Source organism: Pyrus communis, chromosome 15 (genome assembly GCF_041283825.1).
Source record: "Pyrus communis isolate YQ-2024b chromosome 15, ASM4128382v1, whole genome shotgun sequence".
Classification (NCBI taxonomy): Eukaryota; Viridiplantae; Streptophyta; class Magnoliopsida; order Rosales; family Rosaceae; genus Pyrus; species Pyrus communis.
This window is the reverse complement of record NC_142579.1, coordinates 41,830,001-41,855,214: the sequence shown is the minus strand read 5'-3', so window position 1 is coordinate 41,855,214 and position 25,214 is coordinate 41,830,001. Positions and strand designations below refer to the sequence as shown.

General features: G+C 36.3%; 4 protein-coding genes, 1 long non-coding RNA gene and 1 pseudogene across 10 annotated transcripts; 1 reads left to right on the top strand and 5 right to left on the bottom strand.

Moving 5' to 3' along the window:
• Positions 1-580: 580 nt before the first annotated feature.
• Positions 581-3,490, bottom strand: LOC137710232 (gamma carbonic anhydrase 1, mitochondrial). Its single transcript, XM_068449170.2, has 5 exons — positions 3,217-3,490; positions 2,460-2,603; positions 1,516-1,641; positions 1,255-1,406; positions 581-1,010 (listed from the first exon to the last, which is right to left on the bottom strand). Exons 1-5 carry the CDS (start codon positions 3,329-3,331, stop codon positions 729-731), a joined length of 819 nt encoding a protein of 272 aa, XP_068305271.1. The 5' UTR covers positions 3,332-3,490; the 3' UTR covers positions 581-728.
• Positions 3,491-3,961: 471 nt separating this feature from the next.
• On the top strand, positions 3,962-5,924 carry LOC137710238 (protein RER1B). Its single transcript, XM_068449174.2, has 4 exons — positions 3,962-4,190; positions 4,486-4,845; positions 5,304-5,484; positions 5,607-5,924. The coding sequence occupies exons 2-4, from the start codon at positions 4,496-4,498 to the stop codon at positions 5,646-5,648; spliced, it is 573 nt and encodes a 190-aa protein (XP_068305275.1). The 5' UTR covers positions 3,962-4,190; positions 4,486-4,495; the 3' UTR covers positions 5,649-5,924.
• Positions 5,925-8,005: 2,081 nt separating this feature from the next.
• Positions 8,006-10,240, bottom strand: LOC137710249 (phenylcoumaran benzylic ether reductase Betv6). The gene is made up of 5 exons (XM_068449181.2): positions 9,810-10,240; positions 9,585-9,719; positions 9,090-9,327; positions 8,627-8,830; positions 8,006-8,448 (listed from the first exon to the last, which is right to left on the bottom strand). The coding sequence occupies exons 1-5, from the start codon at positions 9,990-9,992 to the stop codon at positions 8,282-8,284; spliced, it is 927 nt and encodes a 308-aa protein (XP_068305282.1). The 5' UTR covers positions 9,993-10,240; the 3' UTR covers positions 8,006-8,281.
• Positions 10,241-12,959: 2,719 nt separating this feature from the next.
• On the bottom strand, positions 12,960-18,604 carry LOC137710259 (uncharacterized). Of its 6 annotated transcripts, none has more exons than XR_015956215.1 (10): positions 18,227-18,601; positions 18,022-18,081; positions 17,334-17,416; positions 16,913-16,964; positions 16,720-16,804; positions 16,526-16,576; positions 15,866-15,942; positions 15,201-15,284; positions 14,627-14,672; positions 12,960-13,289 (listed from the first exon to the last, which is right to left on the bottom strand). It is a non-coding gene; the product is annotated as an uncharacterized LOC137710259 (long non-coding RNA). The 6 variants fall into 6 exon arrangements; XR_015956214.1 differs by having other exon boundaries at positions 16,889-16,964; positions 18,267-18,599; XR_011064959.2 differs by having other exon boundaries at positions 12,960-13,280; positions 18,267-18,599.
• Positions 18,605-19,870: 1,266 nt separating this feature from the next.
• LOC137745585 (putative pectinesterase 11) lies at positions 19,871-21,677 on the bottom strand. Its single transcript, XM_068485562.2, has 4 exons — positions 21,197-21,677; positions 20,903-21,091; positions 20,389-20,627; positions 19,871-20,200 (listed from the first exon to the last, which is right to left on the bottom strand). The coding sequence occupies exons 1-4, from the start codon at positions 21,593-21,595 to the stop codon at positions 20,017-20,019; spliced, it is 1,011 nt and encodes a 336-aa protein (XP_068341663.1). The 5' UTR covers positions 21,596-21,677; the 3' UTR covers positions 19,871-20,016.
• A 1,103-nt stretch (positions 21,678-22,780) lies between these two features.
• On the bottom strand, positions 22,781-24,544 carry LOC137745631 (putative pectinesterase 11 pseudogene; annotated as a pseudogene).
• Between the last annotated feature and the right edge of the window lie 670 nt (positions 24,545-25,214).

The following is a 25,214-nucleotide window of genomic DNA, read 5'->3' as shown; positions in this document are numbered from 1 at the left end:
TCATTTTCTCCTTCTGCACTGTAACGGTTGGATTTCACGTTTCCAAGTTTCTAGAAAGAAAATAGAAAAGACTCTTTGCGTAAATCACTTTTTCAATGTAGATAATATCGTTTGTTAAAAAAAAAGATCAAAATACATTGGGATAGAAGTACGAAAATCACTTCCTTAAAGTTCTCTACATTGTCACCGTTTCATGTTGATACCAAAGTTTATGCAAATATAACGGCTCAAATCTCGCCCGTGCACCATTCATGCAAAAAACAATGTCATGTATTTTGTCGTAAAGCTTTATTTTACCATGCCTGATTTAATGCATAGGCCAGTAGGCTGGGATTAGAACTTCAGCTGCCCAGCACATGGAAACATCGACGATCACCATCCCATCGACCACAGAGCGTGATGCATACGATGTTTCCTGTCTTGTAGTTGAGTGCAATGACAAAACAAAATAGAGAAGAGAGATGTGTCATGCTATACCTTGGTATGAATAGGCAGATGAACGTACAAACCGCCGGAGCAGAAAATGTAGTTTCTGAAAAGCCGAGAAAGAGGAGATCCAATGGCCGGAAAAGATTCATACTTCTGCCTTAAAACAAGCCGGCTATTATTGGGAAAGGAAATGATACCTTTTCCATGTATTTGTACTTAACAAAAAATATTTCTTGGTGCCCCAAATCTCTCCAGATTTGAGTTACAAAGGCGCGGAAAAACAAAAACAACTAACGGAATCATTTTTGGTCCTTTGCTGCTTTATCTGGTAATACATTATCGGGAAGAATAAGTTCTGGGGGAATCTCACGAACGACACCTAGCATTGAGTCATACTCCTCATCCTTGTGGGCAAACTTCTTGCGGAGGGCCTTCTCAAACTCAATCTCATCAAACGACTTCACATTCTCAGCTGCATGGACTTGTGCAAGGTTGGTGTAATTGGTGGCTGACTGGGAGATGAAGGCTATTTCTTCATCTGTGAGCTTTCTCAGAAATTTTGCTGGGTTTCCTGCCCATACCTGTAACAAATGTATTTTACTGCTTACTCTAAAATGAAACAAAGTTTTCAACCACAGTTGACGGTCGTGGACCACAGAAATGAAAGATTCATTCAGCTGGCCTAGATAAAGCTGAATCCGAAACCATAACATGCAATTCCAAGCACAATCATAATTCATAGAATTCACATTAATAAAGTTCTCTGACTTCCAGAAAGATTAATAGAAGGATAAAGAGGGTCAGCGTGTGGGCTTTTAGACATACCTCTCCGCTGGGGATTTTTGTATTCTGTCTCACCAGGGATCCAGCAGCTACCATGGCATGTTTCTCAACGACGACGCCATCAAGAAGTGTGGCTCCCATGCCAACAAAGGCCTCATCCTCAACAGTACAGCCATGTATAACAGCACTGTGACCTGCTCAAAGCAAATTTTTGTTGCGTAATTTGTGGGGAATTAATTAGAACTACTATCAGACCGACTCCAAATTCCAATTAAACACATCTTTGACATCACATTTACTCACCTACAGTAACATTATCTCCAATAATGGTTGGTAACACCTTCCCACTTAAATTTGACTTCGCCACATGAACAAGGGAGTTGTCCTGTATGTTAGTTCCAGATCCAACAACGATGTTGTTCACATCACCTAGCACAAGTACAGTTTTACAAATTATCACCAAAATCCACCATTCCATAAACAAATACAGCTCATATTCACCTATATTGACAATAAACCAGATTTTCAACAGATAACTAATCTTTTAAAAGTACTCAGGCACTACTCTTATCAAGCTAAGCTCCATATACAGTGAGAAACAGGACACAATGGAAAAGAAAATATGATAAGTGATAACTATTCCTAGTTTTATCTCGCAACTTGCGTTAAGATCATTTGATATTAAAAGAAATCCATGGTTTTGCAAAGTGCATCAGTAACAATAAAAACGAATATGGATTGATGCTATGAGAAACGCATGCATTTAATATCATAGATTTTTAAGTGCCCCTCGCAAAACATTTTTTTATTCAAAAACTCTTAAACAACTTTTTTCTTTTATCATTAAGGGCACCTTTTTATTTATTTTATTTTATTAAAGACATTTTTTTTTAAATTCAAAACCCTCATAAAGGGTGACTCTTTTTTTCTTTTTTTTAAGGTCCTTGTAATATAACAAATGTCCTTAATAATATGAAAAGTTGTCAAGTGTTTTTCGATAAAAAAAAAATTTTGAGGGACTTTTTATTAGTTCTCCCTAAATCTAACAACGGATGAAGAATAAAGAGGTTCTAGATATGGAAAACATCAAGAACAAATCATCAGCTCATTAACCAACAAAAAAGATGAGAAAAATAAAATAAAATAAAGCATCATAAAATGAGCGTCCTTTCTTCCAAAAGGTCCCATTGTACTGAGAAAATCATTCATACATCCGTACATTATTGTGTCTCAAAAGAAGTTCTTACCTCTCAAAACACATCCATACCATATGGAAGACCCTCTTCCCACTTGAACATCGCCAATGATGGAGGCACTTGGCGCCACAAATACATCCTTGTCAACCACAGGAGCTTTATCGAATACGTTCATTAGAGTTCTATGCCGAGACACTACAGAAAAGAACATAATCACCATCCTCGTGCACAGAAAAAAGAAAGCAAAACCCAAAAATCCTGAATCGCCCATGTACGCAAACTAAGAATGTGCTATGCTGATTGCTGAGCAATTAGCTTTTCAAAATTAGGTGAACCAAACTACCAATGGGTGGACATATATTTATTTGTCCATTCTTGTTTTCTTCATCTCCTCCCCCTCCTCAATCGTAAAATTTTGAGCTTATGGCTCGACTGACTACAAACACGCCGACAGGCCACCAATTTACCACCTTTACGAATACCCAATTGCTTCCAATACTCAGAAATGCTCCAAAAATCTTCATTTCACATAAATGATAAATATTAACGATTTCCAGGAACGCCCATATAACAAATTTATCAAATTAATGTTGGGTTGGTAATAATCTACTAGTAGAACACACCATCTAATTCCACAATTACCTATCAAATCAAATGAAAAGCAAAGCCCTAGACTTCATGCTAATTCTACAGCTGCGATGTCGAAATCAATACGAAATGCGAACCAAACAGCGCCTAAATTACCAAAATCAAGAGATTGAGCTAAAAATATGGGATCTAGGGTTCGACAGAAAGGGCTTAGGCTTACGTTGCTCTTTGAAGTAGTAGCCGCCCTGGAGGCTGCTGCCGAGGCGATCAATGGCCTGGCCCGTCTCTCGAATCCAGAATCCGACAGTGTATATTGCTCGTCCTAAAGTCCCCATCTTTTTCTCACTTTCTCCGCCAGCTACCACCAGCTCCTCCGCTCACTGCCACTCTCTCTGACTCTCTGTTGTGTGAATTGAAGCAGGCCGGAGAAAACCGAAGGTAATGGCCCAAATGACCGGGTAGGGTAGATGGATCCCATCCGGATCCAAGTTGTGAATTATCACATATTTTGCTGTTAGAAATTATTTTGAATTTATTTATTTAAAATTAAATATAATGAAAATTGATCGCACGATATACGATGAAATGTTATGATGATCTTCACCAAGAGGATCCGGACATCCGAATATTATATCTCATATCCCAAAGCCATGGGAGGGTATAACAGCTACTGAAGTTACCAAAACATCCCCGGTTTCTATTTAATTGGAGCCAAAGTAGTGATTTCCGAAGTGACCGACAAAATTGATTAACCATAATTCAAATGTTTAGAATGATTTGAGTTATTTGACTGTAATTAATGATGGGTTAAAATCCCTTTAGTCTTTTTGGGCCCACTAAGAAATAGTCCCTTTGAAATGTGGTGGTGGGATGCTTTTGAACATAAGATAATATCATGTCGAAGGGCTTTAATTAACCGCTAAGCCGAACGGCCATTTAAAGGACGCCGTTAATTTGTCAAACACGAAGCTGTGCGTTTCGATGCCTTTAATCGCGCGCACGCAATTGAAGGCTAGCGTGCGATGTTCTTCCCAATTTCGATTTTCCTGGAAAAAGGAAACAGATAAGAAACGAACAATCGCACCGACATTAACTGGTAAATAAGCTTACGAAATTCACACAGATCCGCTTAGAAATTTGGATTACAGTTAGATTCTCTCAGCGGATCCAAAACACACTTCAATTTTCTTCAAGGTAAAGATTTTTTCTTATTTTTCTATTTTTCCTGAACTAAATTATTGGTTTTTTTAATTAATTTTTTTATAATATTAAAAGATTTCCGTTTTTTTTTTTTTTAATTTATTTTCGTTAGAAAGATGTTTGATTCCACACTGGGTTTGTGAAACTATTAGGTTTTGATTACCCAGAAATGTGAATTGTTAGGTCCGAATTAATACTTCTCTACAGGCGAATCGGGTGATTAATTTTCTCGGGAACCAAACAGAATCTAATCTTTTGATTTGGGCTATTGCTTGTGATGGATGTTCAGGAAAATATTGATGGAAGGAGTTGAGGGCGGCGATACTGGGTCCACGGTGGCGCCGTTGGCGAAGTGGAGAGACGAATTTTCAAGGACATTTCAGTACTACTTGGACCGGTCGACCCCGAACCCGGTTCACAGGTGGCTGGGGACTCTTGCCCTGGCGGTGGTTTACGTGCTCCGAGTTTACTATATTCAAGGGTTCTACATTGTGTCATACGGCCTGGGAATCTATATCTTGAATCTGTTGATTGGGTTTCTGTCACCAAAGGTTGATCCAGAGCTCGAAGCGGACGGGGCTTCCCTGCCAACCCGAGGTTCCGATGAGTTTAAGCCGTTCATTCGCCGCCTCCCCGAGTTCAAATTCTGGTAATTGAACAACTTCCTTAGTGGAATTGTGAGAGTTGCATCGTATATGTACTTGCTATGGGTTTTTGGGTGTGATCTAAAGCAGGTGTTGTGGCTGATTTAAATGTTTGAGTAGCACTTATATGAATGCTACATTAGATCATACCAACAAACCCCGGGCTTAGGAAGGCGGGGTTCTGGCTAATTGTATGTATGCTTTAAAATGTGTACAAAAATATATGGAGGATAATGGGGTTCTTATGAAGCAGCTCTTGATAGCACCGAATGGAAGTTAGGATTGTGTGAATGACTTCAGCAATCGAGATTGTTCTTTCTCGATTTGAATAGTCATTGCACAACACGTTGTTTACTGTAACATGTACGTAATTGCAATTAATGCGTGCTTGTATGTGTTCAGTAGGTTTTTATGACTGCTAACTGAGACTCAGTAATATATGCTCTTGCTTGCGTGGTTTTAGGTATTCCATTACAAAGGCTTTCTGTATCGCCTTTCTGATGACCTTCTTCTCTGCGTTTGACGTCCCTGTTTTCTGGCCCATTCTCCTCTGTTATTGGATCGTTCTTTTTGCTCTTACAATGAAGCGCCAGATAATGCACATGATTAAGTATAAATATGTACCGTTCAGCATCGGAAAACAGGTGAGAGGTCTAGATTGTTGTTCAGCCACCATTTACCTTTTTTCCCTAAAGCAGGATCAATTGTTCATGTTGGGAGTTTCCTTAAGTTCAACATTTTTACTTGTTCCCCTTGATTATTACAGAGGTATACAGGGCAGAGACCTGCTGCAGCGAACTCAGACTGAAGCTTTGGTCGAATCAGTGAACGAAAGAAGTGCAGTGTTCGAATGTTTTTAGTTTTTCTGAACACATTTTCATGTTAATACTCGCAAAGTTCATAGATATGTTTGAATTTTGCTCACTATTAGGATAATTTGCTTACTATTAGTACTTAATGAGCCGTGAAAACTTGCATAAATTGATAATTCTCACTTGTCACTAACCTGTTCGATATCTACCTGTACTTTCGTTCTTCTTCCGCTTTACTTGCTGCTGAATTACTGAATGCCAAGTTTTGAGTATATTATTGTTGTGGTATTAATTAAATCGAGTTATTAAGCAAGCGGGGTTATGATTAGCAGGTGTACTTGGGGATGCCAGGTAGATGTCCAAATCATGCACCTAATTGGTATAACAACCCTCCACCAACTGAACAAGGAAATCACCAAGTGTAGTTGTTAATAATTTGACAAACAATTCATGTCTAATTAAGTTAGTTTTTTATGATCACATAATTTTTTATGCAACGACCAGCTAATAGTGTTCAAGGTCTCTTCTCCATCCTCTCTCTTGTCTCTCTTTTTGTATTCCGTTTCTTCTCTTAAAACCCTGGAGTTGAAGCATAATATTCTGTCTCGCTAATTAGACCGGCTTTTCTCTCTGGTCCACCCCCGACGGGCAACAAATGAGTGGGAGAACCTATGTTGTGATATTCTTCTTCTGGGCTGCTCTTACTGTCATCACCCCGACACTCGTTTTTCTTTCGGAGACTTCCAAACCCTACTCGGACTCGAATGGTAAGAGAACTGAGATGGTGAACATGTTATTGTACTCTCAGATTTCTTCGTGTTTTGAAATTGTTGTAATCTATTTTGCTTTGTGTTTGGCAGGTGAGCAAGTTGAAGGAACCAAAGGTAGAAGACTGATTGGAATCATAGGATATGAAGCACAGCGTCGACCAAGAGTTCTGCCGACTACAGAAGCCCCTGCAGCATTACCATCACCGTCACCGGCACAAGCTCCAGTTTCGGAACTAAAACCAGGTTTGGAGCGTGGAGAAACCAGTCTTGGAAAGGTCTTTTTAGAGTCATTGAGATTTGTGATCAACAATACTAAGTTCAAGTTAAATTAAGTCGGAGTCAGAGTCGGATTCTTATAGCAATTTAGGTTAGATTGCTCTTCATGCATGAAAGCTACTTTGGGGACAAAGCTCGCACTCTTCGGTATGAGCCTCTCCGATCATCTTTGGAAGAAAAATTTAAGTGGGACATGTAAATACAAGGAAGAGAACTGCACTGGTTTCCTGTAAAATGTATGTTTATTTCGTTTTCCGGACGTCGAGGGGGAATGAAACGCTAGATTAAGAGCTAGTGGGTCGTTTTCACTGATGTTAGTTGTACCAAAAAGAAAAGAAACGCATGAGCTGAGGAAACATTACGTGTCAGCAAGGACATTGAATAATGGATGTTTTATTGTCATCATACAAAGTTAAGAGACTTTGTGACACGGGGGTTGTCTCCTAAGCAAGCAAGACAAAGTTCAACTAATTGCGTTGGTTTCATAATTTGCTGCAATTTGAGGGACCAAATGTAAAATTGGCTTGTAATGTAAGTCGCGATAGTGTAATAATAGAAATGTGACCACCACTAGTTCTGATCTTGTGATGGGAGTAGGATTCTCTCCCTTCCTATTCTCATTCCCTTCCCTTCCCTTTTCTTACATATTGCTTTTTGTCTTATTGTCTCTATAAAAAAATCAATATAAGATGTTGACGTGGCTAAACTGTAACCGTTCAAATAGGAGGGGAGGGAAGGGGAGAGAGATTAGGAAGGGAGAGAATCCTCTTCCGTTGTGATGGTGGTTGCTTGCTCTGTGCAAGTGCTTCCTTTCGTGTGTCAAAGTCATGCGTGTTCTATTCGTCTTCAACTTATGTTGTGCGTTTGGCCACCAAGCATCATTTTCGTAACGTTTATAAAGGTATAAGGGGAGGAGAGATATTCGCTACGCTGCTTGATTAGGATAGTTCTCACACTGAATGAGATTAGTGTGGGGTCGTGTGAGATAAAATATTTAGGATCTCGTGTTCTTGTGAGAGATGCTCCATGAACGGTGTTAATGCATGGATTCTATGTTCAAAATATTTTGTAACTTAGTGATGTGTGTTTAGCTCCAAAGCATTTCATAATAGTTGCAAATTAAAAATGAGAGAAACTTCGCCAGGTTTGTTTGATTAGGTTATTGAGTGAGATCAATGTGGGGGTCACATGAGAAGATTTTGCAACTCATGAGACACACAATGCACATATGGGGATTGTATGTTCTATATTCAAAATATTATGTTACTCATGAGTCCATGACGATTAACCTAGCTTGAAATTGTAAATACAGCCATACAGCCAAGAATATATCATCTTATTTTTATATTTCGCATCACCATGACGTGATATACACTAGGCAATTCTCAAAGCGTTTTGACATCTCTAAAAATCAAAACCAACCACAAATGTGCAGGAGAAACATAGAAAATACATTAAAACTCTGTAAATTTTGTTCTCGTCGCACACACTCTTCCGCTCAAACAACATTAACGACATTTAAAGTTATATTTTCTGAGATATTTAGCTCACATATTAGCAGAAGTCCTGTGATCTTAATCTCTTCAAACAAATTGATCAAGGTACTCATCCACGGTGGTGTACTTCACATCAGGGTAGAGCTCATAAGCCTCAACTCCGAAGGACGGCTCGATTTCGAAGTTGGTATGATCTCCCTTCACAAACACTGAATGGTTGATTGCTAATATCACATTGATTGGAATTGGGGCCTCTGCAAAACCAACAACATTAATTAATTAAACCATGGCTAAGGTAATGCATGATTAATTACTGCAGGAGGCTTATAGCACGGTTGATTAAGAGCAATCGCTCATGCACTCGAGATCTGAGTTTGAATTCCTTCCCTTCCACTATCGTTTGTATAAAAAAATGGATGATTAATTACTGACCTGCAATATCCTTGAGAAGTTTGTCCTCTGGGACGTAGACTTTTTCAAGAACTTTGCCAATCTTCTTCTCCCACAGGGCAACAAGTTCATTGAAGGAGTAGATGTTCTGTGGAGGCTTCAGGTAGAGGATCTTGTTCAATGTTCTTGGGTCATCAACGGCGCAGATCGTATAGGTTCCAATGTCATCTTCCTTGTTGAACACAGCTGCAACATTAACAAACAATATAGAGCATATTTAAGATTGCTTCTGAATGGATCAAATCAATTACATACAAATAAAAGCGATTATGAACCATTCGGTAGAAAAATTAGAGTGCTTCTGAGTGGTAAAACCATTTTTTTGTACTTTGTAGAGAGGCACCTGGCAAGTACTTCTTCATGAACAACCTCCCAAGTGCCTTCTAGTAAAAGTACTTATAACATAATTGCTTATGAACAGAAGTACTTTCGTTGACATTGTTACCTTTCGGATTTCCGTCCCCTAAGATGGTGACTTTGTCTCTGGGTGGAGAAGTGGCACCTGGCTGTGCCAATGAGGGCAGAAAGTAGCCAGCAAAGCAGTTGCTGGAGACATAAGTGTAGGGGATGCCCTCGGCCTCAATAGCACGCCGGATTTGGACCTTGAGGTCGAACGTAGACTTGGCTGGTTCAACTGCATGCACTCGATCCACATCGTTTCCAAACTCCGACGGGAAGAATCTCTGCATAAAATACAGGACAAGTTATATTTATATTAATCCCCATAGTTTTGCAAATCTTTCGCCTAAAAACCCCTAAATTAGAAGGAAACAAAATTTGAGTCGGACTGTCTGATAATTTTAAGTCGTCAAATGATTTTCACATGGATTATCACTAACAAGCATATCGACACTATAACATATTAATATTAGATAGTCGAATATGTCACTTGATCAGACAACCTGACCGATAGATCCTCTGGTTAATTAGAGACACTAACCTTGATATTGCCAGCTTCTTTAATGGCAGCAATGATCTTGGTTTGGTCTGCAGTTTGCATGAAACCCACGGTCGATATCACAACATCCACCTGTTTGATCGCCTTCACCAAACTCTCATGGTCATAAAGATCTCCCTGCATATTAATCACCATAATTAACTACCATAACATAATTAACTTAAACATGAAGCGAGATTATAGAGAGATTAATATGAACATGCGTACGTAGAGCAAAGTGACACCCAAGTTCTTAAACTTCTCAATGAGGTTAGCCTTGGCAGGGTCTTTGACCGTGCTCTCTCTAACTAGAGCAAAGGTTGGATGGCCGGCCTTTACGCTCGCTTCGACGACAAACTTTCCGATATAGCCAGTGCCTCCGATGATCAAAATTTTACTCTTTTCTGCCATTGGAATTTCGAAAAAAGAATCTCAAATTCTTCTTCTTTTTCCTAGTTTTTTCTTTTGTGCGAGTACTTTTGAAGTTGCGAAGTGAATAGAAGTAGCAAGAGCACAATTAACAATTTATGGACGAAATTATATAATATTATATCATATATGCTTCTAGATGGGAAAGAAAATGGTGACAAATTGAAATGGTGGGATTGACAGTTCACCTTATTTTTCTTTGTTTGTTTGACTTTATGAGATTGTTGTTCAGAGCTTACCTACCGTAGGATAGGAACAGTTACAAAGGTGTTGGATCAAAATTTCTTTATAATTTTTCTTAATTTAGAAGCAAAAAATACTAGGTGAAAAGTTATAACTACCCTCGTAAAGCTGTTCAAGAAAGGGGTTCGTAAAGGGCAAAACCGGACTATTACACTTTCGTTATTCCAGATTCATAGACTTTACTCCTAACGTGATCAAGACGTTATTGTTGTTGTGTAACCACTAATTAAAAAAACTAGTAAAAAAATATAGAAAGTTCAAGGAAAATATAAATACAAGTATAGTTGAAAAGGAAATACAACAAATAAGTTCAAAAAGGACAATATAAATTAGACCATGATCTGTTACTTAATACATCGAATAATATTTTTTTTTTCATTTATAAGTGAGATATCTTAGATTCGAATATAAATATATCATTTGTATAAATAAGACCCATGACCTAATTCCATTTGAAGAGAACTATTTTACTCATTAAATATCATAATTAATAGCAAAAATAATTACAAGAATTTAGAAAAGGCACAATGATTTTTGAGTGAAGGCTAAGAAAGCGTGGTCACGCCATGTTTGTTTGCATTCAACTACTTACAAAAGGAATAATTTGATGGAAGAAAAAAAAAACACGAAGATGCAAGGACAAGCTACCCCAACCCAACCCATCCTCAAGTTCCACGAGTAATCTAAAATATAAAATAATGTGTTTATCTCTTTCTTTTTATTTTTTTTACGTTTTTTATTGAAGCTTCTCAAATGAATGTTTGGAAGGCTTACGATTGTGAAAGAATATCCTAAGAACGTGGATTGCTTAAAAGTAATGTTGAAAGGTTAGCCGACCAAATTATGCAACAGCTTGAAAGATTATTAAAAGTCAATGAATAGATCTGTTATTTTTTAAATCTCTCTTCTAATTTAAAATTGTGATGTAACATCTTAACTATCAGAGTGGAAGACATTAGAAATAAAATGAAACTTCCTTAAATAAGATTTATGTACATAAGTTGGTTTGGTATTCTTGTGCTTTGAAAAAAAATTGTTTCTGCTATGATGTGAGAATAAACTTATTTTTTCAACCATTTTTCATCCAAAACTGTGAAAATAAGTTGTTTTTAAATGTTTACCAAATACCTTTTTAAGCTCAACTTCTTTTTATACCTATTTTTTATAAAATCACCTCAATACCAAACCAGTTCTTAAGATCCTGAAATAGAAACACAACTATGACTACCAAGAAACTCGATCGCCCAAGTCATAAGGTCCTTACAATTTAAAAATTAAATAAAAAAGAAAAAGAAAAGGTGACGGATCAAATTAGAGTGCACAGAAGCCCATGATTGACGGGTCAAGCATATGGACCCACTTTTATGGGCCGAATTCTTGGGCCTTAAGGACAGCTCAGGGACTGATTGACCATGGTCGTTTGATTTAGGGGCCGAGCTATTGGATACATGAAACTGTGATGCATGACTAGTGTTGGAATCGGCTTCTAATATTGGAGGTTAATTCAGAAATGCCCAATTGCGCACTGTCCACCTGCATGTATGCATCCATAATATTATTAATTATTTATTTATGTTTTACAAATAAAAAATGAGAAGAAAATTATTATGCTAATTAACAAGTAACCAGCCATTTCTGTTTATGATATTCTGAGCCCTAGGGCTTGTTTCAGACTTCAGTACCTGTGACGTCCTTTGTTCTGGTCACCGGAAACGAGCTGGATTTCTGTAATTTTCTTCTCCATATGAGTTATGCTAGAAACAGTTGCCTATGCTCATCAATATTATCATAAAAAGAGTATTACATATATAAATATATACATATATACACATATATATATATATATATCAGGCTAATGCAATTTGACTTCTTGTGTGCTTTCCGGTAAGCTTCAACCTCCTCCTTGAAGAGTGATTGATTCCTCTTCCTCTTGCGCAAACGTAATCTCCTTAAGAATTAAAGATTATTGCGACCCACAATTAGCTAACTTAATTTGCAATTAAGTGAAATAAATATCAAACACGTGGATTAATTCCAGAATAAGCTACAAATTAATACAAGTAACAGGATTAGGATTAGGATTAAATGCGTGGCTTGAACTTATTTATTAGGACAGGTGAGTCCCATACTGCCATGAGTGAACCCACTTCTCTTCAAATTGCTTTAACTAAACACAAATGACTAGATGATCATATATCTCTAAAAATACGATCTTCAGTTCAGTTCCTCACTTTCTGTAAATTTATTTACAAGTTAATCTTATATATATATATATATATATATATGACTTGGGTGCCTTACATATATTTTCCTTCGTTCTTATCCCCCCAATTGCAAAAGTAATATCTTGCAAGCTAGCTAGACGCTACGTTAATAACTGATCATCCACTAAGTTAACGTTTTGTGGATGAATGTTGTACGTAATTCTGGCGGCAGCCCACAGGTTCTGGCTATATAAGCCGGCAATACAATACTCCATAATTTTGGACATGGATTTGCATACTAGATTAAAGTGAGATGGGTAATGGATTTATAGATATATACTAGATAATAATGCCCGCGCGTTGCTGCGGGATTACAAATTGCAGGAATAATTATGTTTGAACGATACCAAAGTTTAATCTAATATAATCAGCTGATTTTTTATTTTCAGCTATATGAACACATGTTGGCAAAAAAAAAAAAAAAAAAAAAATAGAGTATGTATAAACATAATTACTTGGTGAATTACTAAATCATGAGAAAATGAAGGGTTTGCAATTAGATGCAACCAAACCCATTAGGCCAAAATGCTAAAATAATACTAAAAATACAAACCAGAGTTTTTAAATTTGATAAAAAAAAAACAATTAACATCAGAAACAACGAACAACACATTCGAGTATATTTTGTAAATATGATGTTCTCCTTAAGTCTTAACTAAGACAGCATTTTCAACTGCAAACAAACTCAATCAATGAATACCAAAGGATAGAAAAAACCTTGCAATCCTTGTCTGCAACTTTGGGGGTGATGTAGTTGTGTCAGCTACAAAGACTGGAAATGCATCAAACAAAATAAATAGCAAACTTAGTTATAAGCCTTGAGCTTTATCCAAGCTAAACAACAGTCAAAATTTAGGCACTCCAAAAAATGACAGAAAAATTAATGAGTAACATAATTTACACCAATAAACTACCATTGAATTTTAAGTTTGGAATGATTTTTCTCCATATTCTCCAAATCATTAAAACAATCTTATTTACATCATGTGAAAATCTATTTACAACCCTAAAAAGTGTTTTAACTACAGCATAACAAAAGCGTTTTGCAAGAATCTTAGTAGGAATTAACTAATTGAACTAATAAATGTATCTCTAAGTTTCCAAAAGTGTTCAAATTGAAACTAACAGATCGATGACTTAGGTTTCAAAGTGCACTATAAAATTGATTAATTTAAACAGAACAATCTCAGCAAAGCAAACATTTTTATATACTCCAGAAATTTATCTGTTCTGTTACCTACCAAAGCTAATTTGTTCCAAAAGATTGAAAGCAAATGGTTTTCAACTTTGAAATCCCACAACATAAGTAGATTAAAGAAAGAGTTTCTCCAAAATCACAATAACAAAATTTGAACAGAAAATCTATTTATAAATCCAAATTACACTTTTAAAAACTTCGGCAGTTGCTGTTGTTTGTTTCATTTTGGTTTTGGTTTCGATCCACCTTGAATATTTCATTCATTTAATTGGAGGTTCGCACATAATTAGGTCAATTAATTTCATCTTATGAAGTCACTTTTGGGATTATGAATGTGAAGGTATTTTGATTAAATTTTAATTGCACTCTTGCAGTGGTTGCAAAGAGAAACAAAAGAGCTCTCTATGAAACTCTTGACAAACTGATCATATTTCTAAGACCCTGTCAAGAATCACTCAGTTGAGAACTCCATTGCTCAAATAAGAATATAAATTACGTACTTATCGGTTTCAAACAATTATAGTCATATAAATTCTTCTTCTTGGTCAATGTAGTTTTTTTTTTTTTTTTTTTAACTTCAAAAAACTTGAAAATGAAGGGCAATCATATTGCCTGTAAAGCAACTATCTGAATGTTCATATGATTTTCTATCTTTATGCAATAGGATTTCCACGTATTATCATGAGTGTCTTGGGTGAACCACCATTCTAGACCAACCAAAGCATCAATTTATTATATTAACGTTTCATAACCATCAATTCTCATGATATTATCAAATTGACTTAACCTCTATTTGGATAAATATTATCATGATTCAGCAACATCCCTAAACTTTCAAAAACCCAAATAGAAACAAAAGCATTGGTGTAAATTAACTATCTAACTGAAGAAATCAAAACAAAAGTATATACCTCAAAATGTCAAGCAGCCAAATTCTTCCTCCAACGACCCAAAATTCTGAAAATTCCATGAAAAAGGTTAACCCATTAGCAATTCATAGACTTTATGATAGCTAAAAAATGGGACAATGGTAAAGACGTGGTGAGAACCAACCCTCTTTTTGCTTATGTATTTGAAAAGATATTTTATAAGCTGTTTATAGAGTCATTTTGATCATGTTGCATGTAAATTCCTTTCCACAGAGTTTAAAAAATATGGCAGTTTATGGTATCAGCTGAATAACATGGTTGAAAGATTTAAAACGGATACATTCAATTTTTATGTCAAACTATAACATATAGCTAAAGATGTTGGGTCTATATACCCATATCAATCATGTGCTAATTAAAAGTTTATCGATGTAAATAGATGATTTCAATCATGTGATAACATAGTTTGCTTCAACCTAAATGCATGTGCGTGTAGATGTTTGTTAATGCATCTCTAAGTAGATGGTTAATCAATTCAAAAGACTATTCTGTCAATTTGCTACTGAACTTTATGATCACTGTCACTTAAATTATTTTAATTAGCCAATTTACTCACTCTCCGTTAAATTTCTATACATCCATGATAGTGTTAAAATTTTGCAGCAGCTCCAATTACTTGTGCAAAATGCCCAAAAATTTTCTGCAAACAAAAGATTCAAGTGTTAGACAATCGGTATGAGATAAACACGATGAAGTGTAAAGAAGAAAGTCAATTGGCAGATCCGTAAAATAGCATGGTCAAAATCAGCAAGATTGTTAAAGTAATTGGCTGAGTTGAGTGTAATTGTACATGTAAAGTGAATGATTTCATGTGCAACTGTTTTGCAGCGAGGTTTAAGTAATCAGGCTTTAGAAAAATATTATTCCAAAAATTTCAACAAACATAATAATTTGGTGATTAGCAATAGCCTGCATTGATAGAAACAGAAACTTGAATTCCAGTGTCATGATGATTCAGTTCCCATATGCAATTGTGATTCTTATATCATCTATACTGCAAAATTTGATCAAAATAAGATGATGATTAATCCAGCCGGTTTCTTCACTCCTATAACGGAAGATCAAAATACCCACATCAGCACTACATAAGTCCTCTAATTCGTATGGAAAACTTGTATTTAACCAACCTACTCTTTTCAAATGGAATTTTGTGTATAAAAAAAATGAGAAAATCAAAAACTTTGCAGCAAAAATATAAAAAAAATAAAAAATAAAAAATACCATGTATTAAGACTTTAATTCCAATTGCCAATTCAAGATCCCTAGCTTTTGATCCATCATGGTCATACTCATAAAACCTTCACCATGAAACCAAAATCATTACCTTGACAAATAAATATAACAACCCAAAAAATTCAATATCCATTTTCCCTTCTGATGCTATTTTTAAGAAAACTATCATCTCCCTCAACAGATTTATTCATGAGATAATTTAAAAAATAAAATAACTTTCACCATTAACTGTGAATATCCTCATAGGGTAACGATTCTCAAAATTAATCCCTACCTACCTCCCATCCAGGATTAAACTTAGTTTTCCAAAAACAAATTATACTGATTGATTAGTATTTAGGAGCAATATGGGCATATGCAATAACACACTCATAATTTGTGAGTTCTATGTAAATGATCCATTAATTTTCTATCTTAACAGTCAAAACATAAGAAAAGCTAAAATATATTTACTCAGATTGATCAAATTGCTTAGTCTAATTCCCAAACTATGTAATGTCATGATCATCTTTATACAATTATCATGGAACAAACCACAACCAAATTGGTGGATTTTAATTTAAAAACAAAGGTCAAACATATGGTAAAAATTACACTAAGTATGGACATTGCATTAAAAACAAAAAACAAAAAGAATGGATCACTTACCGTCCAGTTGATATTGGACTCTCTCATTACACTAATAAGGCCTTCTTCGTACTGCAGAGATAATAAACAAAGCTCAAGTCAACCAAACTTGAGGCAAAATAAGAAATAAATCATAATTATAAAAATAAAAAACAAAAAAAAAGTCGATAAAAATTTGATCAAAGTGAACAGAAGATGATCTAACAATGCCATACCCTATGATCAATGATAATTTGATACAGTGCTGCATGTGAAAATTCCTCAGCCATCTACTGAAGACTGGATCTGTGAAAAAATAAGCTGCAGAAGAATAGTAAACCGAGCATAAGTTGAAAAAGAAAACTTGGTTGCAAATTACCAGATAGTTAAAAGTAAACTCATAACCAGGCAGTCTGCAAATGAACTGACTTTTCTCAATTGATTGAAGGCATAGTCTAGTGTCTGATTGATAGTAGACAATCTGCATTGACATCATAATCAGACTACAAATTCAAATTCAAAACATAAAAGGCAAATTAAACACAGAATTCAAAATTCACAACGCAAAATGATGCTTTCCAAAACCGATGTGTTATAACCCCACAATATTGACATATAATCTGTATTTGCGTGTAATCACAACATACCAAAAGGAGTAAATACTAAAGAAAATCTCCACAAACATATCCAAGAAAAGCTTTTTTTTTTTTTTTTCTTTCTCAATTTCCTTCTCCAGTTATTTTTATTATTAATTCAATAGAAAACAAATCTTCTCAAAAGAAAAGAAGGTGGACAGTGCAGTGGATAAGATATCAACTCAGCTAAGAAAACTATAATTGAATTCATTTACCGAGTCCATCAACTGATATCGCGAAACTACTTATCCATGAGTTGTAAAGAAATTGACACCCGTAATGATGCCCAGAAGTGTACCTGATGCAGAATAAACCAGGCTTGGAAAATCAGAAACCTGATCAGTTTCTTATTTTTTAAGATGTAAAAGAATTCACATGTTTATAACTATTGTTGTATGAAAAATAAACTTGTTCAAAATACAATTAATGGGATTAAAAACTAATGAATGATACTAATATGGCAGACTCAGATACCGAAGCTTGTGATTTTAATGAAAAATTAAGATGGTTCACTATCTGTTTAGGGAGCAGTCCAACTCATAGAGTTTGCTAACAAACAACGACTAACATTTTTCTAAATTATAATGCTTTTGTATTGTATAAAACTACGATTGAAGGGAGCATGACTGAGACCTGAATTGGTTCCTCTGCTTAGCCCAAATTTTTTTCAAAATTTACGGACAAAACCACAAATTCTAGCAAACCAAATAACAAACAGAGACAGAATCAGGAAGCAGCAGAGGCAGGAAACCATACCCAAAACAACTCATAATTTCCAGTGCCTAAAATCCAACCGAAACAGAAGATAGCAAACTAAACATATAAAGATGCTTCCAAATTCGTTGATTAAAAATAAAGCTAAGATCAGCTTTGCAATCCACCACCTCACCAGCTAAATCTTACCCTCAAGTGCCGACAAATGGTGCAGTGGCCAAGTTGTCCTTGTCTCTGTATAAACGAAACCTGCAAAACAAACGTATCAACCAAAAAAACCAAATCATAAATCTCAAAAATGCCAATGAACAAAACCCATAACACGATCTGGGTTAAAAAATTCACAAAAACAAAGATTTAACTTTTGATATTTTTATATGTAACAAAATCAAACCCGCAGTTTTGAACCAAAGAAAACTGAAAAGTTGAACAACCTTAAACTGATTCGGTGCTTTCTGAGCAAACCAAGAGCCGAGAACGACAAAAAGCGGGATTTGAGAGCGACAAATTCGCGACCAACGGAAGCAAGGTTTGAAAGGGAAAGAAAGTGAGGTCTAAAAGTGATAGAAAAGCAGAGACTAATATGGGAAGCAAAAGTAAAAGTGGGAAGAATATAGGGAAAACGCAACAGCCTACGATGATCAACACGTGGGCTGGGCAAATGAATTGGAGTCACGCGTGGCCTAGAAGGGCAATGCCGTCATTTAACTGTGCAACAAAGAGAAAAAAGCTTGCTGGAAAACCAAACGAAGGGCACTTTCGCCACTCCACTGTCTGTGAACAGTACACTGGCGTTTGGGTTTTAGTATAGAAATAATATATATATATTTTTTTTTTCATAAAATGATATTAAAAAATTAAATGACGTTGGTCCAAGTTATATTTTTGAAGGGAGAGATTATATTTACACATTCTAAATTACTTCTTCCACACCCTTTTAATTTTTTAATATTTTTCTATCAAGTGTTAATAGTGTGTAGAAAATGTTAAAAAATTAAAAGGAAGTGAAAGAAGTAATTTGAGGTGTGTGAATATAACACAAGTCCAATCACCCATACCACGTACCCAAGAAAGTCAACGGAATAAGATTCTCTCATTTTTTTTTTTTTTCCTTCCCTCTTCCCCGGATCCTCACAAAGAGGATCCTATCTCATTTTTTTTATAAAAAGAGAAAGAGAAGAAAAGAAAAGGAGAGGAAAATAGGAGGGGTGAGAATTATAGTCTAAGAAAGCCAATTAGCTGTCAAGTTATCAGCTTCATTAACTAACTGCTGATCGGCTGGAAGATGCAAGCCATAACTAGATTAATGGGCTTTATTTTTTAGGAATTTTAACGAAAAACTCATATTACTGTTTATTTTAACGAAAAAATCATATTTTTACACTAAAAAATCAATCATGGTACTATTTACTTTACATTTTATTTTGTCTTTATCGTTAAAACTCAAAGTTTTCAAGCCATTTTCATTAGTTCTTTTTTATTTCTTTTGGAAGGTCTCAACGTAGTACGGGCATGCATCATGCATGTTGTAGTTCATTTTAAATTTTTTTTTCTTTAAAGGATTTTACATTAATTGCTATTTCTTTTCTTATGCATTGGGTCTGATTTCTGATGATATCAAACTAGGGCTCCAAAGATTCTCCGCATCTCGAGTTTGTCATCTTCGTCGATTGTTCAATGTTGTGGCTCATAAATTGGTCAAGTTGGTTTTATTTTTTAATTTCTTTTATGGTTAGTTTGAGGAGCCTTTAGATGTAATCTAGGGAGCTCTCCCTAGAAATTGCATTTATTTGAATTAAATCCCTATTGTTTTATCTCAAAAAATTATTTGAAAACATTTAGTTTATTTATTTCCATCTTAAATCTTAAAGGGACCCGTTCATGATACTCTTGAAATTTACGGCATGATTGTCATTCCTTGATTAGTCTAGACGTTTTTGGAGATTAATTTGGGGCAACGAACTCGAACAATTTGTAATATATTGTACAAACATTTATATAAAAGGTGGTGATCGATTGCTTTGAAACATGGCCAGGTCAAGAGAAAGAAATTGAATTGATGTATATATATTTGTACACTCAATGAAAGAATGTTTAAATTAATACATGAGATCAACAACTTTGCAATCAAATATTTATAAATCTATACATATATTTCCACACAAGAAGAGTAACTAATCAATTCTAGGGGGAAAATGCCTTCTTCTTGAAACTAGTTGGCGCTGCCCTAATCCAAGCTTTGCCGTCAATGGAGTCCTTAGTTATGAAAGGTGCAGCTTCTTCACTCGTTAGGACTCGTGACCAGTCAACTCTTTTTGCTGTCACTGCTCCAGGTCCAGAACATTTGTACTGTCCATAGTAAACAGAACTGCATATACATCAATTTAAACAAAATTAGAAATTGAGCCAATGTAAATAAAAAAAAATTAAAAAAAAGATTACAAAATTAAGGATAAAAAAAGCCGTTATTAGCAATCGAAAATAGTCACCGTATAAAAAACAAAGGAGCACCTGGTCATAATTTGGAATGCTAACAAAAATTCTCGTCAGAGTTACCTTAATTGGTCGGCTGAGTTACCCCAGTCGTTCCAACCCTGAGGGAGTATGATATTAGGCATGTAAGTGAAGGCAAAAATGACTCTGGAATAGACACCCCATGGTCTTCCTAACACTGCCGTTTTGACGCCAGTGATCTTGCACCCAAAGAAAAAGAACCCAGTGTCCTCTGAAGGTGACATCCTCCGTTGGGCTGTTATGGCTCCTCCTCCATTCGAAATCGAATGCAAATGGCACTTCTGCAAAATTTAATTAATTTATTCATCAATTGAAGGCCAAACATATGAATTAGCACCATACTAATTAATCCTTGAGAAATCATTGAGCTGATGGTCCTAACATCACATGCATGTTACTAGCTACTAATCTGCATATTATAATATATAGATAGATGAAGTGTATCATGAACATATTGATAACAACACGTGATAGTGTGACGGTTTAGACCGAAACAATAAAATCAATAATTTTCAAAAACAAAACGCTAACAATATTGTTTTCTTATATAAGTTACCTCAAAAAAAGAAGCACCATTTCCACATATAAAATCAGTGGCTCCTTCAATATAGCAGTTGTTGTAGTAGTGTCTGCCGTTATCGTCAAGTAGGGTATCTTGGTAAGACAAAATTCTGCACACATAAAATGCTGCTCTATCTCCTGAGACCCTTAGCGCCACTGCTTTACCACCGCTTCCATAAGTGTTCTGCAATGAATTCAGCAATTAAAATTATTAGATTCAAGCGTATATATGCCTGGACATGCATGTGAAACGTACTATACGTACACACACACACATAAATATATGTACCTGAATTGTGAGGTAGCGCCCTATAAAATCCGAAGCCAACACAGAGAAAGTTGCAGATTCAAATATATCTCCGCTGTCGTTCCACGTAATTATAGTGTCAACTGCCTTTGTGCCACTTATTGTAATAAAGGGTTTGTCCGCGGGGACGGTAATTTTTTCTTTGTACACTCCAGGCTTAACCCTAATGAACACAAGATCGACGTTATTCGATGGCACCGCATCGATGGCATCTTGTATTTTCTCGTAATCGCCTTTCCCAGACTGATCCACGGTTATTAGAATTGCCGTGGACCCCTGAGTTGTTTCTGCTTCTGCTTGAGAAAGCGCCAGAAGAACATACAATGAAGCCATGACAAAGAAGCACTTGGTCGTCATAGAAGTACCACAAACAGCCACCATGGTCGAAATTAGAGGTTTTTGGCTCAAATACTCTTAAAAAATCAATGAATATATGCGTACGTTGAAATGAATATTGAAGAAAGTGGATTGAAATTTGAATGTTGAAGAAGATGGATGGACGTTGATTGTTATATAGTAGTTACAGGTGGATGCCGAGGGAGGTGGGGCCGTTTTCTTGACAATAAAGTGTTTGAAGAATTATTAGAATTAATCACTTTTTACGTAAACGTGTGGAGGATAATTGTAAGGAATTTCCAGGGTAGCCGGCGGCAGGATATTTGTACCTTGAGACTGAAGAAACAAATGTTTGAAATTAAAATGAGTGATATGAGGTGGTTAAGATCAGATTATATTGATATGAAATGTTGTAATGGCGGCCTAATTGGATTATTGATGTTACACAAGTCTTGAGGTTGCTTAAGAAGTAGAATTAGTTTGTCGTTTGTGTGATATTAGGATTTATCACCCATTACGTTATTTGAGCAGGCAGCTCAGTTGCTTGGATTCGGAGTTTTGACATTGGCTGCCACCGGTGTAAAATAGAGCTGGAAGCCTGGAACTGGTCCAAATTATATATTCTCACAATGAATTAAAATAGGCGGTCGCCATAGGTCTAAGGCCATTGCACTACTAAAAGAAAAACCGACAAAAATCATTGATATTAATCACATAAAATAAAATGAGCAAAAATTTGGGAGGCGTATCAATAACTAATGAAGTTATTAGCTACTAAAAGGCCTTTACGCTCTTTATTTTGTGCATTGCGTGCAACTAATATTGATTATTGTCAGTTTTTCTCGTGGCACTTGTGGAAACATAAACACTGTAAGGAGTAATTGTTTGGATTCATACAAGTCCTATGCATGCATTTAAAAAGTTACATTTGTCACTAAATTTAAGTTTCAACTATAAGAGTCTACAACTTGATTACTGAAGGAAAGTAAACTAATAGATTTACAAAGTTTTCTACTATACTCAGAAAAATTTTTAGTTGTGACGGGAACACATGTTTTTATGCAAGTGGTGAAAATTTTTAATTGTTAAGTTATTAACCTTTTAATACACGTAACCAACCATTTATATAAAGACATGTGGTGTACTATCTCGTGTGGCGGTCACATTGAAAAATCTCTCCTATACTCGCCCCCATCCAAGTTTTGCCCTAAAATTTTACCCCTCATAAAATCATGACAAGTGGATTAAAGGAAGCAAAACAAGAAACAATCCCAAAAGGCCTGGACGGGCAGCACCTTTTTCACAACCACTCCATTGCACTTCTGCCCACCCCTCGATGGAGGCTCCTCCTACAGTAGGAACTCCATGTTGCCCTAATCCTGCATTGTTTCTTCCTCCTCCTCCTCCAATGGGAATGGGTGCTGCATGTTTCCATCCTCCTCCATTGTTTCTTTCTCGTTCTCCTCCGGCAGCAGGAGGAGGTGCTCTATGTTGCCCTCCTCCCCCAACCGGAGTAGGAGGTCCTTTTTGCCATCCTCGTGCAAAGGGAGGGGGAGCTCCATATTGTCCTCCTCCTGCAATGGAAGGAGGAGGTCCATGCCATCCTCCTGCAAAGGAAGCGGGAGCTCCATATTGTCCTCCTTCTCTAGTTGCGGGAGGAGGAGGTCCATGTTGCCCTCCACCTCCAATGGGAGTAGGAGATCCTTGTTTCCCTCCATCTCCAATAGATGTAGGAGGTCCTTGTTGCCGTCCTCCATTGTTTCCTTCTCCATCTCTTCTGACACGAGGGGGAGCTCCATATTTCCATCCTCCTCCATCGGAACCTTGCCAGCTTCCAATTCCAAAGCCCCTAACCTTGTTCATGAAGGATGTAAATTCTTTTGGCGTAACGTTGTGTTCCCACGCAACTCTTTCTGCTGTCACGGCTCCAGCTCCAGTACATTTGTACTCGCCATAGTAAACCTTACTACATACCCATCAAGTTGAAACCAAATTAGAAAGACATTAAAACAAATAAATAAATAAAGTAATTAAATAAAATAATTAACCTAATTACTAAAAATTAACATGAGAAAATGTAAACCTTAAGTACTCAGTTGATCGGCCCCAACTGTCCCAACCTTGTGGGAGAATCGCATCCGACATCTTAGTATAGGCAAAGATGACTGTCGAATAGGGACCCCATGGCCTTCCTAGTACTGCCCTTCCGACGCCAGTGATTTCGCCTCCCAAGAACACAAACCCTGCATCTTGTGATGGTGAATCCCTTTTTTGGGCTGTTATAGCTCCGTTTTGTTCCGAAAGCGAATGCATGTGACAATTCTGCTAGTGTGAGTGTATTAGTTTTGCATGTCCAAATAATTTTATCGTAAATATATATAGCTGTCACATACGTACCTCAAATAAAGAAGAAGCTCTTCCAAATATAAAATCAGTGTCTCCTTCAATGTAGCAGTCTTTGTAGTATTGCTTGCCTATATCGGCAAATAAGGCATCTTGATGAGACATAATGCTGCAACCATAGAATGCTACTCTATCTCCCGAAACTCTCAGTGCAACTGCTTTGCCACCCGTCCCATACGTATTCTGAACTTTGAAGTTGCGCCCTACGAAATCAGATGCCCATAAAGTGAAGACTGCGGTTTCATTTATCTCGCCGGATTCCTTCCACGTTATCACGGTGTCGTTTGCATAACTTGTCGATCCACTTATTGTTATAAACGGTTTGTCTGAAGGTACATTAATCTTTTCGTAGTAGATGCCAGGTTTAACCCAAATATACACAGGCAGGGCATTGTTGGACGGCACAGCATCGATGGCGTCTTGTATTTTAGTGTAATCGTTGCTGCCTGACTGGTCGACGGTTATAAAAACCGTTGGGGGCGCCAGGGCTATATTCACTTGAGCTGCTTGGGATAGCGCATGCCTAAAAGTTGGAAGTAATAAGGCCATGGAGAAGAAGCACCTGATCATACGGGTCACAAATTTAGCCATTATGCTCGTAAATGCAGGGGCTTGGGATCCGTAGAGAGAAACAAAGAGAGATGTTCTATGAGATATGTAGATGTTTGTAGATATATAGTGGTTTGCTCCCATATACATGCTATGTACATGTAGGAATATGGTATATGGTAATATCTCCATGTTCAGGTAGGAGTTCAAGCAGTAGATCGGCAGCAAAAGCTCTGGAAGTTACCCGTTTCAACTATGTTCTTCTCGATTTGAATTTGATTTTAATATATAACAATAAACGTTTTTACCAATTTAATTGGGATTCCGCCCTTGCCTTTGGACTCCTTTATTTTTGGGGAACGATTTTTGAGTGCTGAAATTACATTCCCTTTCTGAATGCCAAATAGTTCTTCTAGTTCTTTCTGTCATGTGGACTGTACTTCTATCTTATGCATGGCTCATAATAGTCTATTCCTCCAGTCCAGTCCACATTTCATTCACGAAAATAAACATGTCAACAAGATAAGTTTTCTTCTATTTTACGTACCACTAAGCAGTCTGTAAAATCAACAGTTAAATTTTGTATATAAAAATTTAATAGATTTTTGCAACAGTTAAATTTTATACAAAACCTGTATCACTAATTAAGTGGTATGTATTATTGTAGCGGACAAGCAGATGAACGGTAAAGTTGATATGCGTTTAGTTTTGA